General features: G+C 36.5%; 1 protein-coding gene across 5 annotated transcripts in view; it reads left to right on the top strand.

Annotated features, from left to right (window-relative positions):
• Positions 1-12,551, top strand: part of SGCE (sarcoglycan epsilon) — a 70,148-nt gene extending 57,597 nt beyond the window's left edge. For all 5 annotated transcript variants that reach the window (XM_045564084.1, XM_045564082.1, XM_045564085.1 and 2 more), the window contains 3 exons: positions 26-214; positions 9,400-9,443; positions 12,265-12,551. In XM_045564084.1, coding sequence (XP_045420040.1) covers positions 26-214; positions 9,400-9,443; positions 12,265-12,281 — 250 coding nt within the window. In that variant the 3' untranslated portion in view covers positions 12,282-12,551. The remainder of the gene's footprint in view (positions 1-25; positions 215-9,399; positions 9,444-12,264) is intronic.
• The last annotated feature ends 561 nt before the right edge of the window (positions 12,552-13,112 follow it).

Genomic DNA, 13,112 nt, shown 5'->3' with positions numbered 1-13,112 from the left:
GTTGTTTTATTTCTTTTTCACCTAGCATCCAGCTGGTTCATCACAGTGCTATTCAAAAATCTACCAAGGAGCTTCGAGACATGTCCAAGAATAGAGAGATAGCATGGCCCCTGTCAACCCTTCCTGTGTTTCACCCTGTAACTGGGGAAATCATACCTCCTCTGCACACAGACAACTATGATAGCACTAACATGCCTCTGATGCAAACGCAGCAGTAAGTATCCACTTGGAGCCGTAATTGCTAATGTGCATGTATATTTTTTTATAGACTCATGTCTGTAAAGATCAGACCTTTCATTGTCGTGTTTTGTTTGTTTGTTTATAACTGGAAGAAAAAAATACCGAAAGGATGTTGATAGTATAAATCCCATCCCCACTGACCTGACACAAATACAATAGAATTCCTTTCAGGAAATGCTTTATTTTTTCCACCTCAGTAATCCAAACACGAACACATTTACCTTAATATTTAAGAAACTGACAATGATAATAAATGAGCATGTGTGTTTGCTCAAAGATGAGTTAATTGTGAAAAAAGAAGCATATCCTAAAGCATGTCAAACTGATTAATTTTTTAGAGATATTGTTAGAATTATTTGGTTTTGTTAACCTTTTAAAAAATTTTTATTAATATAGACCTATGGAATCTAAATTTTTTGCCTCAGGGCAAAGCAAAGGGTTTTTAGGGTTTTGTTTTTGTGTGTGTGTGTGTGTGTGTGTGTGTGTGTGTGATCTGCTTGTATGTTAAAACAAGTAGTTCCAATTTGGGCCATAAATACCCCTTTTGTTAGTGCAAACCTTGTCTAGTGCTGGAAGGACCGTAGTCAGAAAGCCTGGAAGAAGACTTTGTAAGGGGCAGGTACAGGGGAACAGTGAGCACAGTTGCTCTTAAGAACCCATGTCATGTGCCTAGAAGCTAGATTTTGATATAAGGGAATGATGGGTAAAACTGTCATTTATTTTTAAGAATATGGCTTTTTCTTTTTAACCATATGTTAAAATGGGTTGAATTCAATTGCCCCAAGCACTAGAAGTCACAAAGTTGGCTTTTAAGGTTCTCTTTTTCATTTTACTTTTGTAGGTAGAATGGCTATGCAAAAAAAGTCTCTCTCTCTCTCTCTTTCTCTCATTCTCTCACGCACACCCCTTAGGATATGATACAAAAGTAAATATTTATTATTGATCAAAAATTTATCTAGGAACTATGCTGGGTACACGTTTTCCCATTGAGAGTGCTTATTTTGTAACCAGGTGGAATACATGTGGTAATTTGAAGAGTAAATAATAATATGAGTAGCATAGACTAGATACATCTGTCCACAATACTTCAGAAATCCAAAAGTATTATGGGTATTTTCCTAAAGTTCTCGAACGTTATTTACATTAGAGTTGTATAGACCAAGGATGTGTTTATGTGTGTGTGTGTGTGTGTGAGAGAGAGAGAGTGATTAATAAGTCCTATTAACAGTGTTGAAAATTTACATACATTTAAAATTTTGAGTTTTGAAAACATTAATATATCAGAGATATAAATATTAAAGTTACAAAATTTAGTTGTACTGAATGGAAAGGATGGATGTCTATGTTCTCCAGTGGTCAGTGGTGCATCCGTTATAGGTCATCGTACAACCCAGTTTACTAGGATGCACTGGTGCACTGATGAGAGGCGGGAGGATCACTTCAGAATAGGAGTTTAGGCCAGCCTGGGCAACATAGTGAGACCCCATCTCTACAAAATTTTTTAAAAAATTAGCCAGCCTTGAAGGCATGTGCTAGCTGCTTTGGAGGCTGAGGCAGGAGGATTGCTTGAGCCCAGGAGCTCAAGGCTACAGTGAGCTATGATTGCCACACTACACTCCAACCTGGGTGACAGAGTGAGACCCTGTCTCTTAAAAAAAAAGAAAAAAGAAATGGGCAAATACACTTGGAAAACAGATTTTGTTTGCTTTTTAAGCTACAAGATTTCTCAGACCCTCAGACAAGTGTGTTGATATACTTTGTGGATCCATGGGAAAATGTCAGCATAGGTAACTTCAAAAAACAGTTTGGAAAATGCTTCTATTGACAAAGTAACAATGCTATAAAATTTTAGAATACAAAACTATTTATTGTAATGCATAGGGGAACTTGAATATGTTTGGATATCAGTAAAACTCTATGGCTAGTGAAATTTAAGGGAGGAAGAAAGGCCACTATCATTTTTTAGACACATTTTCTAACCATATATCTTGAGAATACGAATAGCTCCTATAGTTAGGATTTTTGCAACATTGCTACTAATATTCCAGCAAAATAAAATTTTCTCTCTAGTTCACAACCAAATGCATCTTCCTGGTCCTACCATAACCCCATCAGGACTGTCATTATGTTGATCAAATCTCTCTATTTGTAAATGCAATAGGCTATTATATTGAACTTGCAACAATTTCAACATGTATGTATCTTTAAGTCCAGAAAAACCTTCATATTATTCAGATTTCTGCTAATGGAAAAGCTCCATTAACTAGCACTTCTATATAAATAGGGTACATAGATAATTGATGATGTTCACAATGATTATTCTGAGGCACTGCAGGATCATCAAGTGCGTCTGACTCATCAGAGGAAAATTAAATTACATTCGGTGTCGTTTCAGCTTTGAGTATATATTATCTTTCTTTTATTCTTGGAAATGGATAATATGTGCACGGTCTCTATGGTAACTCTCTATAAGCCAGAATATGTGATTAACCTTATTTTTCAACCATGCCAGATAATAGAGAATTTATTGTATCATGTTCATCATAGCTGTTCTTTACATAAATTCAACTTTTCCTATTTACCTGAGAAATATAGCTGTGTGTCTAAAGTTTCATTTTAGCACCAAGTAGACACACATAAATATTTTGGTCATTTGGATTGAACTGAATTCTCAAGATTAAAATGAGATATTATATTTGAGGAGGCATTACAGTATGTGATAACCAGTTATAAGCTTGGATAATGCTGTCTTGTACTTGTTAATTAACCCTTCTTGAAGGGGCATGCATTCCACCTTCACATATTCATACTAAGGGCACTGAATTTACCATTCACAAACAATTTGGCCAACAACAGGATTTCATGTTTATTCTTCAGACTTGACACCAGAAATATTCAGGCATAAGGATATGGCAAAAGCTTTAAGTTGGCTTCTAAGCAAGACTCAAGGATATTCAAGCTTTCTTTCAAAGCTGCGTAGAAACTAGTTTGGTCTTTTAAACAAGTCAATTTGCCTCAGAGAACTTAAACCAATTTTATAATGAGGGGCTGCCGCAGTTATCGACTACGTAGTAATATTTTCTTTTTATTTAATAGTAGAATGCTTCACAGAGCTCCAGACTGGCACCATAAATTAGTCGGCAGAAAAATGTTTAATCATATGCGATGATAAATTAGGGGCGTTGATAAGAGACAAAGCTAAATTAGGTTAGAACTGAGATTAGATTATTTGCCTATCCTGATAGTGTAGTCTGGGGTAGATAGTGTGGCCATTGACCTCACAGGGATCTCCGGTTCAGGTTACAAGCAAAGTGAATAAAGGGGTAGTGGAAAGGGAAGCCCGGGCAGAACCTGCAGACATAGCACATGCCCAGAAAGGAAGGGTTTCATTTTGTACAGTATTCCTTTTGCTTTTCAAACTACAGAGACAATGTAAATAGTTAGGCTGTTAAAATTATCACATCGTCTAGAAATGTAAGGGCAATTTCATTTAATTTTGCAAATGTATTCATCCTTTAATAAAATCTTTATTTTGGAATGATTTTTAGAGGTGTAAGAAAGTGGTAAAGATAATACAAGGAGCTCCCAGATACCCCTCAGCTAGTGTCTCCCATTGTTAACACCCGACATCGTACAGCACCGTGGTATATTTGTCACAATAGAGAACCCAGTATTGGTACTTCACCATTACCTAGACTTCACATGTTTTTCAGATTTCATCAGTTTTTTCACTAACGTCCTTTTTCTGTTCCGGGATTCTATCTAGAACACAATAATCCTGTCTCCTAGGTCTCCTCTGGTCTGTGCAGTTCCATAGACCTTGCTCGTGTCCCATGACCTTGGCAGTCTTGAGGAACACTAGCCAGCTATTCTGCAGAAGGCCGCCCATCCCTCTCTTAGTTGGGTTTTCTGTGTGTGGACTTAGTTATCTTTGTAGCTCGGTGAATAAATGTTTCCACTAACTAAAATTTTTCCCTCTGTAGGTATGCGCCTTACTTACTACAATTCATTTCTGGAAATCACATTATCAAGTAATTCTTAAAAGTAAATTGGCTTTGCCAAAGTATCATTGTAGTGGATTGCAGGTTACATTTGTGACCGAAGGCTTAACATCAAAAATCTATTACAGATTTGATTGAGGTACCTCAAAGATTAACCTTTGTAATTATTTAAATGAAACAAAATTAAATTCCAAGTCATAGAATTTTAAGTCCTAAAAGGAATGCTGAGAGAGAGTCGAGACTAGTTCTCAAACCAGGTTACATGTCAGAATCTCTGTGGAGCTTTTACAATACAGACAACACAGATCTCGGGGCTCTCTAAGTCTGGGGATTTGGAGTCTGATGCAAGTGTATGTCATGGTAGAGAAAGAAAAAAGTTTGAGAATCCCTGACTTAAATACTTAAAGGACTTAGGTTTTAAAATCGGGAAACCCAGAGCCTCTGGTATTTCAGGTGGGGGTGGGGAAGGGGAAGGGTTGTTTTTCACACTCCTCCATGTGCTTTTAGAAGGGGAACCATTTCTCCTAAATTCCCCTGTGTGAAACTGAGAGAGAGAGGCAGTCCATGCACCTTGTTTGGAAGGTTGGGGCTGTTTGTGGGTTTATGTTTATCAGCCTCCAGACTTTTCCACACTCCTTAAACTGCCTGAGGAAAATGGTGTGAAATGAGAGATGAGTGATAATCAGAAAACAATGCCTGAGTGGAACAGAAAAATGCTAAACCTGGAAAAGCTAAAAACCACCGAGAAGTCATAGTCATCTTTGCAATTTTATGCTTGAGGAAAAGCACATTGACTGGCCGATCCCAAATATTTGATTTTCTAAAAAAAAGTATATTATTAAATTTAATGAATTTTGTTGCCTTTTGGGGGGAGATCTGCCTCCTCATTATTCATTTCTCATACCAACATCAGTACCGATTGATTTTTCCTGACTGGGGGGCATCTCTGTGGAAGACCCTTATGTAATGAATAACAGGGGAAAGTGCCCCACACATTTTCCAGGAAGATTTTAATTGGCTATACAAAGATTTTTCATATTCATTATTCTAAACATAAACACCTAATCCAGGATAATTAGGTCTACCTCAAAACAGGAGGTAGGTTGTGCTTAATCTTTTGCAAATTAACAAGTATAAAAGTAGAATTAAGTCTTCTAATTAAAGATAGTATCTAATCATTTTAGCTTTTATTTAAGTATTTTTCCATTTGTCCTCCCTTTGTTAATAATGAGAACCAACTTGATGGTAAAATTCTATAAATAAAAAATTAGGTTTTAATAAAAGTATCTGTTGAAGACAATGTTTCAGGGGACCAAGATAATGGTTTACTGTTGACAGGAAGTGTCAAGCAGCCAAGGATATTTCAGAGCCATTCAATTCCAAAAAAATATACTATATCTTATTGTTAAATTACTCCATACTAATTCAAAAGAGAAGTGTTTTGTATTCCACATAACTAATGTCATTTTCTTTCAACTCTGGCACAGATTCTATGGCTTTATTCAAATCACTTTACTTTTGGATCTTGAAGCAAGTAGCAATATAATCAGTTAATAATCATCAACCTTACTTACAGAATTACTCTACAGGGTATCCAAGAATGTCAAATTACCTTAAAACGGTTGTACAAGTAACAAATAATTGTGTGCTCCCCCAAATCACTTATTATTAATTTGCAAGTTATTGCCTTTGCTTTCTTAAAGAATGAAGGTTATGCAACGACTAATTTACACAATGTTCTATTTAACTGCATGTAATTAATGGGAATAAAATTAGAAAATAATGCTAATAATTTAGAGAATTACAGTTTTCTTAAATTTCTTACATAATGCAGTTTACACGTAATAACCTTTCAGTTAGTCCATTAATAACAATTATTCTCAGTGGTTTTATGACTTTATTATGGTCCTTTATTTGAAGGATTATAGGGCCTCTGTTTGAAGTCAACCCCCTCTCTCCTGTGCAGTTGCCTTTAGCTTCCTGCTCTCACCAAACATGGAAATGCTCCTGCTTTCTTCCTGCATGCTGTGTGTCTTAACTCTAGCAGAGTTAGTTGTAGGCATTTTTCCAGTATGCCTGAAGCAGTGTTCTTATGAGGTACATCCCTTCAACTTTTAAAGGGAATACATTCAAATATGCCTATCACAGATGTATTAACACTCTAACACTCACAGGCTCACAGGTAGTCACAAGTTTGGGCAGCCACAAAAACAGCTATGTGTGCAAACCTTGGAGACTCTGGGGAGTCTCAACGTTTTTTTTTGGTTAAGCACCTTCTTGCACACACATAAATACTTTTGATAGAACTCATCTAAGTTTCAGTTGAAATTGCAAGGAGTGCATGTGCCTCATTCAAACTTAACTCATTGGAACATGCACTTCAGATGCTTTTCTATCCCTAAATCAGTATAATACACACAACTGCCTTTTTATGGGTCTTCTCCAAGCTTCTTGCTAGTTTGTGTGCAGCCATCTCCCTTCACCTAGCCCAGCCCATTGTGATTTAGAAGGTTTAGCAATCAATGTAGCAGAAGAGGGAATAAAATGGAGGCTAGAGAAGAAATGACAGGGCATGGACTGAGTGGTTTGATCAGTGGTTTTCAGGCTGTATTCCACAGAAGGATCGGTTGGGAGGCCCAACAAGAGAGAGGGAGTTCCAACTACCTCATCCAAATAATTGATTTTGAATTTGGGGTATCCTTGATCTTGGGCTTTTGAAAAGCCTGTGTCTTTGTTTACCAACCACCGCCTGTGTTAGAGCACCTATGTTTTGTGCTTTCTTTGTCCTCTTTGCTTTTTGTGTTATGTCAGAATGAGTTGATTTAATTTGTTAATAGGCTAGGTAGAGCTAGAGCTGATAGGGAATGAGGAAGTGCTGTGGAGGGCGCGTGTGTGTGTGTGTGTGTGTGTGTGTGTGTGTGTGTGAGTGAGTGTGTAGGTAGAGTGTGTGCTGTATTAATTTAAATGTAGAGTAGACCCAAATCAGTTGTACCTGAGTAGTTAAAATAAAACACATCCTCCCCCCCAACCCTAGATGCCTTGTAGTTGCATTTTGACTTCTGTAGTAGAGATGTTTACTTTTCCATCTTAAAATCTAGAACTCATTTCCCTTTTGTGGTTTATAAATTTATCTTTTTACTTTCACAACCAAAACCAATATAAATACATTGTGTGAAACACTGAAAGAACAAACAAACCAAAAGAAATACTCCCTTAGACCACCCAAGAATAAGTAGGGCTAAGTAATAGCAAAAAAGAATATGATCATTGGAATTAATTATTAATATTAAGTAACTTCCTAAAATTGAATTAGAATGGATTTTTTTTGTTTTCTTAGCAATATATTTAAAATGGAACTGAAATAAGAGTCACTCGAAAATGTTAACTACAGATTAAGAGTTTAAACAGTATTTGACTAGCATGCGCTGTTTTCCACTTTAAATCTTTGTATTTGGAACATAATATTTGCGTGACTGAAATAATTCAGATCAGTGGTTTTCAAACTCTTTTTTGGAGGTTTCTTAGAAATGCTGTAGGGGCCAGCATGTGACACAAAGGGAACAAAGCAGACAGGATTCCTAGCTCCGTTGTTTCAACCCAGGCAACCTCACATTTATCTCTTTTGTATGTCAGAGTTCTGCTTAGGATTTCAATTAAAAGGAATTCTACTGCTGACGAGAAACAAAAAACCTTGCAAATCCCTAGCTTGGATCAAACCTTACTCTGGGTAGCAAGAGGCTGACTCCAAGAGTTTCTTCCACACAGAACCTAAAGTGCATATTTTCATAAACTAATTTTAATACCAGAATTTGAAAATAAGTGGTTGTATCTGTATGTTAATAAACGTGTATTATGTGAGTCTTTGTAAATCTTCACTTTTGCATGTATTCATTCAAAACACATTGCATACTTACTGCTGGAGATATTTCACAAAATAAGATAGTTCTTACTGTTAAGGCACTTTGGGGCAGTTAAATATTTTGCAGAGAAATACAATGACAATCAGCAAGTGTAGGAAAGCATGCTAAGTGGTAACATAACTGGGGGTTGCTTAGAGAATGAGGATGCCTAGGGAGGTGGTTCTTCCTGGTGGGAATTTTTAAATCATAAGAGTAGTACCTGTCTGCTGTAACAATTGTTGAGTTGAGTTTGCAAGGACAAATGGGAGCTGGTTGGGTGGAGGCCATGGTAGTAGCTATGGTGGGTGGTTGTCTGTTTCAAGCAGACAGGGGGCACTCCATGTAGGGCCCAGACATAGTGATGGCCTTCTAGGCCACACTAAGAAGCTAAAAACTTAATTAGTAGATAGATACAGTGAAATATTGAAGCATGTGTTGTCTGAATGACTTAATCAGATTTGTGTTATCATTCTTACAGCGGTGTGCATAGTGGATTATAAGGGGGCAAGAATGTGAATAAGGAAGTAAATCAGACCAGTTACAAGGATCTAAGTGAGAAATGATGATGGCTTCAACCAAGTTAACAATTGAGATGGGGAAGAAAGGGACGGATTCAAATAGATAGAGGAGAAATGTCAAAAGCTCCCAAGTGATTGAATGTGGGGACTGAAGGAGCAGGAAGGGTCAAGGATGCTTTCAGCATTTTGACGAGTGCATTTGGGTGGATGGCCAGGGTCACTCGCTGGCATGAAGAGAAACGAGCACGGGTTCAGGATAGTGAATGAAGGTGGTTGTTTTATACATTGTGCTGTAAGAATGTGTGCGTGTGTGCATGTGTTTCAGACCTAGATCTGGAAGTGTACAAGTTAAGAGCACAAGCTGTGGAGTCACTGTGTCCACATCTTTATCCACTGCTTCCTAGCTATGTGTCCTTAGACCTTTAAGGCTATTTCCTCATCTGGAAAATGGGGAAAATAATAATACCTATGTCTCTCTTAAGGTTGTTGTGAGATAGTTTAGACTTTAGAATATAGCATGTAGTAAGAATTCCACGAATGTCATCAAATATTGTTACTATTTATGCTCCTCAGGCTTCAGTCCTCATCCATAAACTCATGAATGGGGAGGGGGAGTTATGCTGTTTCACATGGTCTGGGATCACATTTACCTGTAAAGTTTTTCATTCTAATATGTCTGCTTTCTATTTACATGCATGTGAACAAATACAGTTTTACTCAAAAAATGTTAATCATTTCTAGGAACATGCCCCATCAGACTCAGATTCCCCAGCAGCAGACTACAGGTGAGTACTAGGAGTAATAAGTTGATGTTTATGGATGAGTCTGATAAATTAAAAGATAATGATAGCACTATAGAATTTATGAAGCTTTAGCTTCACCAAGTAAGGCAAAACAGTTGTGTCATTCCTTAATCAAACTTAGAACCTCAGAATAATAGCTTAGATTATTATGTAGATTGGCATCCGAATGATAAACACAGGGTAAATGATCTTAGAGCAAAAGCATCCATGTAGGTCCTGTCTAATTAAGGAAGACTGAATAAAATTCCCTTCCTTCAGAGAAGCTCCCCATTCTTCCTCTTGGTATGAAAGATTCTTAGCTTGGATGCATCCAGGATTTGTCTCAGTAAGTGAGCAGCTTGAAACTGACTCTTACAAAAGGAAACCATTGTGACTAATCACTGAGGCTTCAGAGGGATAAATGAGAAATGGTTGGCCTGGCTTTAAAGCCGCTTTAAAAAGCTATTATAACATGACCAGTGACAACAAGATGGTGGCCAATTCTCCCTGGACTATTCTGTTTCCCTGAGACTTGCTTTCTTTAAGTTTATTTCTTTCAAGTGTCCCTAAAAATTTTCCACAGCCAATTATTTCATTCATCTCAATACTGAGTAGATAACTTATTCACGATTGTCTTCTAATTAGTGGTTGATTCTTAGTTCTAATTGCCAGGCAACCAGTAATGCCTTTGTAGCTGTTTTGGAAAAGCAAAAAAAGTTTTAAAAATGTAAGTTGGATGTGGAATTCGAACTATGAATAGTGGCATTGTGGTAGGGAAGCTATTAAGTACATCTCTTAAAAACTTCAGGGACATATAGAAATGTATTGGATGTTTTCATTCAAAAATTATCTTCTCTATTACTGCTTTCGGGAATTTAAGGAGATTTTCGTTTGACAACTTTTCAAAGATTTGAGGCAAGTATAATGAAGTTGTTCATCAGATTTTAATTATGAAACAATGTTTATCAGAATTTTTTCCTACAATATTGATGACTTGTTTTAATTAAATGCTAACGTGTTTCAACAAGACTGTTCGATATATTGATGTGGTTGGTGCTACTTTGTAAGCATTCAGGAGATTGATGAGGGAACAAACTTTGCTATAAATATGTGTCACCTAAAGAGAAGAAAAGATAAATGAGTCCCTACTACCTCTAATTTCATGCCTCCTTTTTTAAGAGGAAAAATTTTAAAAGCATATTTCTGCAATGGAAATGGTAGAACTTCTTCTCCATTAACCTCATAGACTTCCCTCTCTCCTAACATGTCTGTCTTTTGAGTCTCAATTATTTAAGGCATGGAGCGAGTAGAAGGGAGAAAGTTTCTTTAAAAAATAGTAAATATTTCTTTTGAGTACTTTAAAAATCCAGATTTTACTTATTTATCCACTAAGGGAAATAGGAAACTTAAGCAGATGAGATGAGGGCGATTTATTTGATAGGCACATAGACTTTTTAGCAAGTACACTTGTTAGTGTGCTGCATTTTAGTAATTGAGAGTATTTCCAAATACAAGGACGATTTATGCCTGATGAAATGTGATAAGAGCCCAAGAATTTTCCTAGGGGGATTTTACGTTGTTCAACCTAATTTTCTAAATTATTTTCTAAAACAGGTTTTGGGGAGCAGGCATTTTGCTTGAGTCAAGAAAGCTTTGATCTCCTTTTTTAGTTAACACTATAGCCTATTACCTACTTGTTTTCTTATGTTTTTCTGCAATTTGGATCATATTATTGACTAAAGTACACTATCTCCCCTTGGTTGTTTTGTTGTTCTTGTTGTTTTTTCAGTGAGTCCCCAAAGTATCTAACTGTGAAAGGGAGAGAGACTACTAGCATTTTTTATAATTATGAAAGCTCGTGTTTCTACCTCTGACACATTGAAAGCTAGAGTCATACTCCTGGAGACAGGAGCTAAATGGGCAGTTACATTCCTCATTCCTATTCTGTTCATTTAAATGAAAAAATAAAGTGTTTTTCAATTTCTAAATTGTTCTATTCTGTCTGCAAATGCGTGAATTCAGTGCTGTTTATGTATTTTCGTGGGTACAACAGCTTTGCTGTTCTTTCACTCTGGTTGTCCTAGTACTACAAAGAGGCAGCTACATTTGTGCATGATTATCCTGAAACAATAACTAGCTTTTTCCAAGTAGCTCAAAGCCCTGTGCAAATGTCATTTTTCTTTATAAAGGTAATTTAGGCATAGAGTTTGTCTCTTGGATAGCAAGTAATTTTATTTGTAGCTACCTATATGGAATTGATCAGGAGAGAGTAGATTTTGAAGTTTCTTTCATTTAGTTAGTTGTTTTCTTTTAAATTCTCATCAAAAGCTTGAGAAATGGACTAGCTGCTAATGTTGTGCTCCTGGACATGAGCACTAGCTGGGATAATAGAGCAGTTAAAAGCTAACAATAGCATTACCTTTTGGATTGGGCCCAAGCCATTAGGTTTGCTGCCCCTTCAGTTTTTCTCATTTTCTCTGCCCTACCAACCCACATGATTGTTTTTTAAAAGCCATGATTAAAAGGTACGGTCCTACATCCCGCAGTCAACCTCATCCATTTTGGTTATTGTGGGAGGAATTTTCAGACCATACCTTTTGAGAAATACAAAACCTTTGGTCCAGGAAGGAGAAGGCTAATTTAGAATTTGTTCTTTCTTTTTTATTTTTTGTCTTTAAACCAAATGCAGAGAAATAATGGAATATAATTATTTTAAATTATGTTAAGGCGATAGAAAATTTCTCCTTGCCATAATTTGTTTTGCTCAAAATCTAAAAGTGTCCATGCCCTAATTCATGCTCATATTCATTCTCACACATTGCAGGTAAATGGTATCCCTGAAGAAAGAAAACTGACTGAAGCAATGAATTTGTAATCAGACAATATGGCAGTTGTATCTTACTTCTTTTCTCTTCCAATAACGCATGAGCTTTCCTGGCATATGGTGTGCATGTTGACAGTATTAAGTATGTACCAAATAATACAACATAACTTTCATTTTATTAATGTATTTTTTTTGTACTTAAAGCACTTTTGACAATTTGTAAAACATTGATGACTTTATATTTGTTATAATAAAAAGTGATCTTTAAAATAAATATTATTAATGAATACCTGGTGAGATTTACTTCAGAAAAGCATTGCATTGCCTTCTGTTTAGTAGGAATCTTTTGCTTGCTATGAACAGGTTTATGTGTTCATCTTCTGTCAACAAGATTTTATTAAGTGTTTCCTATAAATATATAAAATGTTTATGCTCTGTGTTTCAAGTGAGCAATCCATTTAAATAATACTTTAACTTTTGTGGCCTGCAAAGCCTGTTGTTTTATATGCCACTTCTCGAAATCTTTTGGAGTAAACCTAGTTTTTTATGGATTGTGGAACCGATGACACCGAGTGCATATCGGGCAGCCTAGGTTGCATACTGACCTGACTTCATAATCCAATATTTGGTTTTAGAAGGAAGCCAGGAGCTGTTACACAAAAAGAGAATAGTTACCTGCTAAAGGTGACATGGATTAACTCCAAAACCCCAGGGTCCTCTGCAGTAACTCTTACATTGAAGGCTTAGCAGAGTTTCCTCATACCATCTTGGTCTGCTTCATACATCATGGACACTATAGGATCAATGTAGCCCTCAGGCCAGCTAGCAGGTCAGCTTTTGTTGCAGAC

This window comes from Lemur catta, chromosome 11, assembly GCF_020740605.2.
Source record: "Lemur catta isolate mLemCat1 chromosome 11, mLemCat1.pri, whole genome shotgun sequence".
NCBI lineage: Eukaryota > Metazoa > Chordata > Mammalia > Primates > Lemuridae > Lemur > Lemur catta.
The sequence above is the reverse complement of the archived record's forward strand: the minus strand, read 5'-3'. Positions and strand labels throughout refer to the sequence as shown.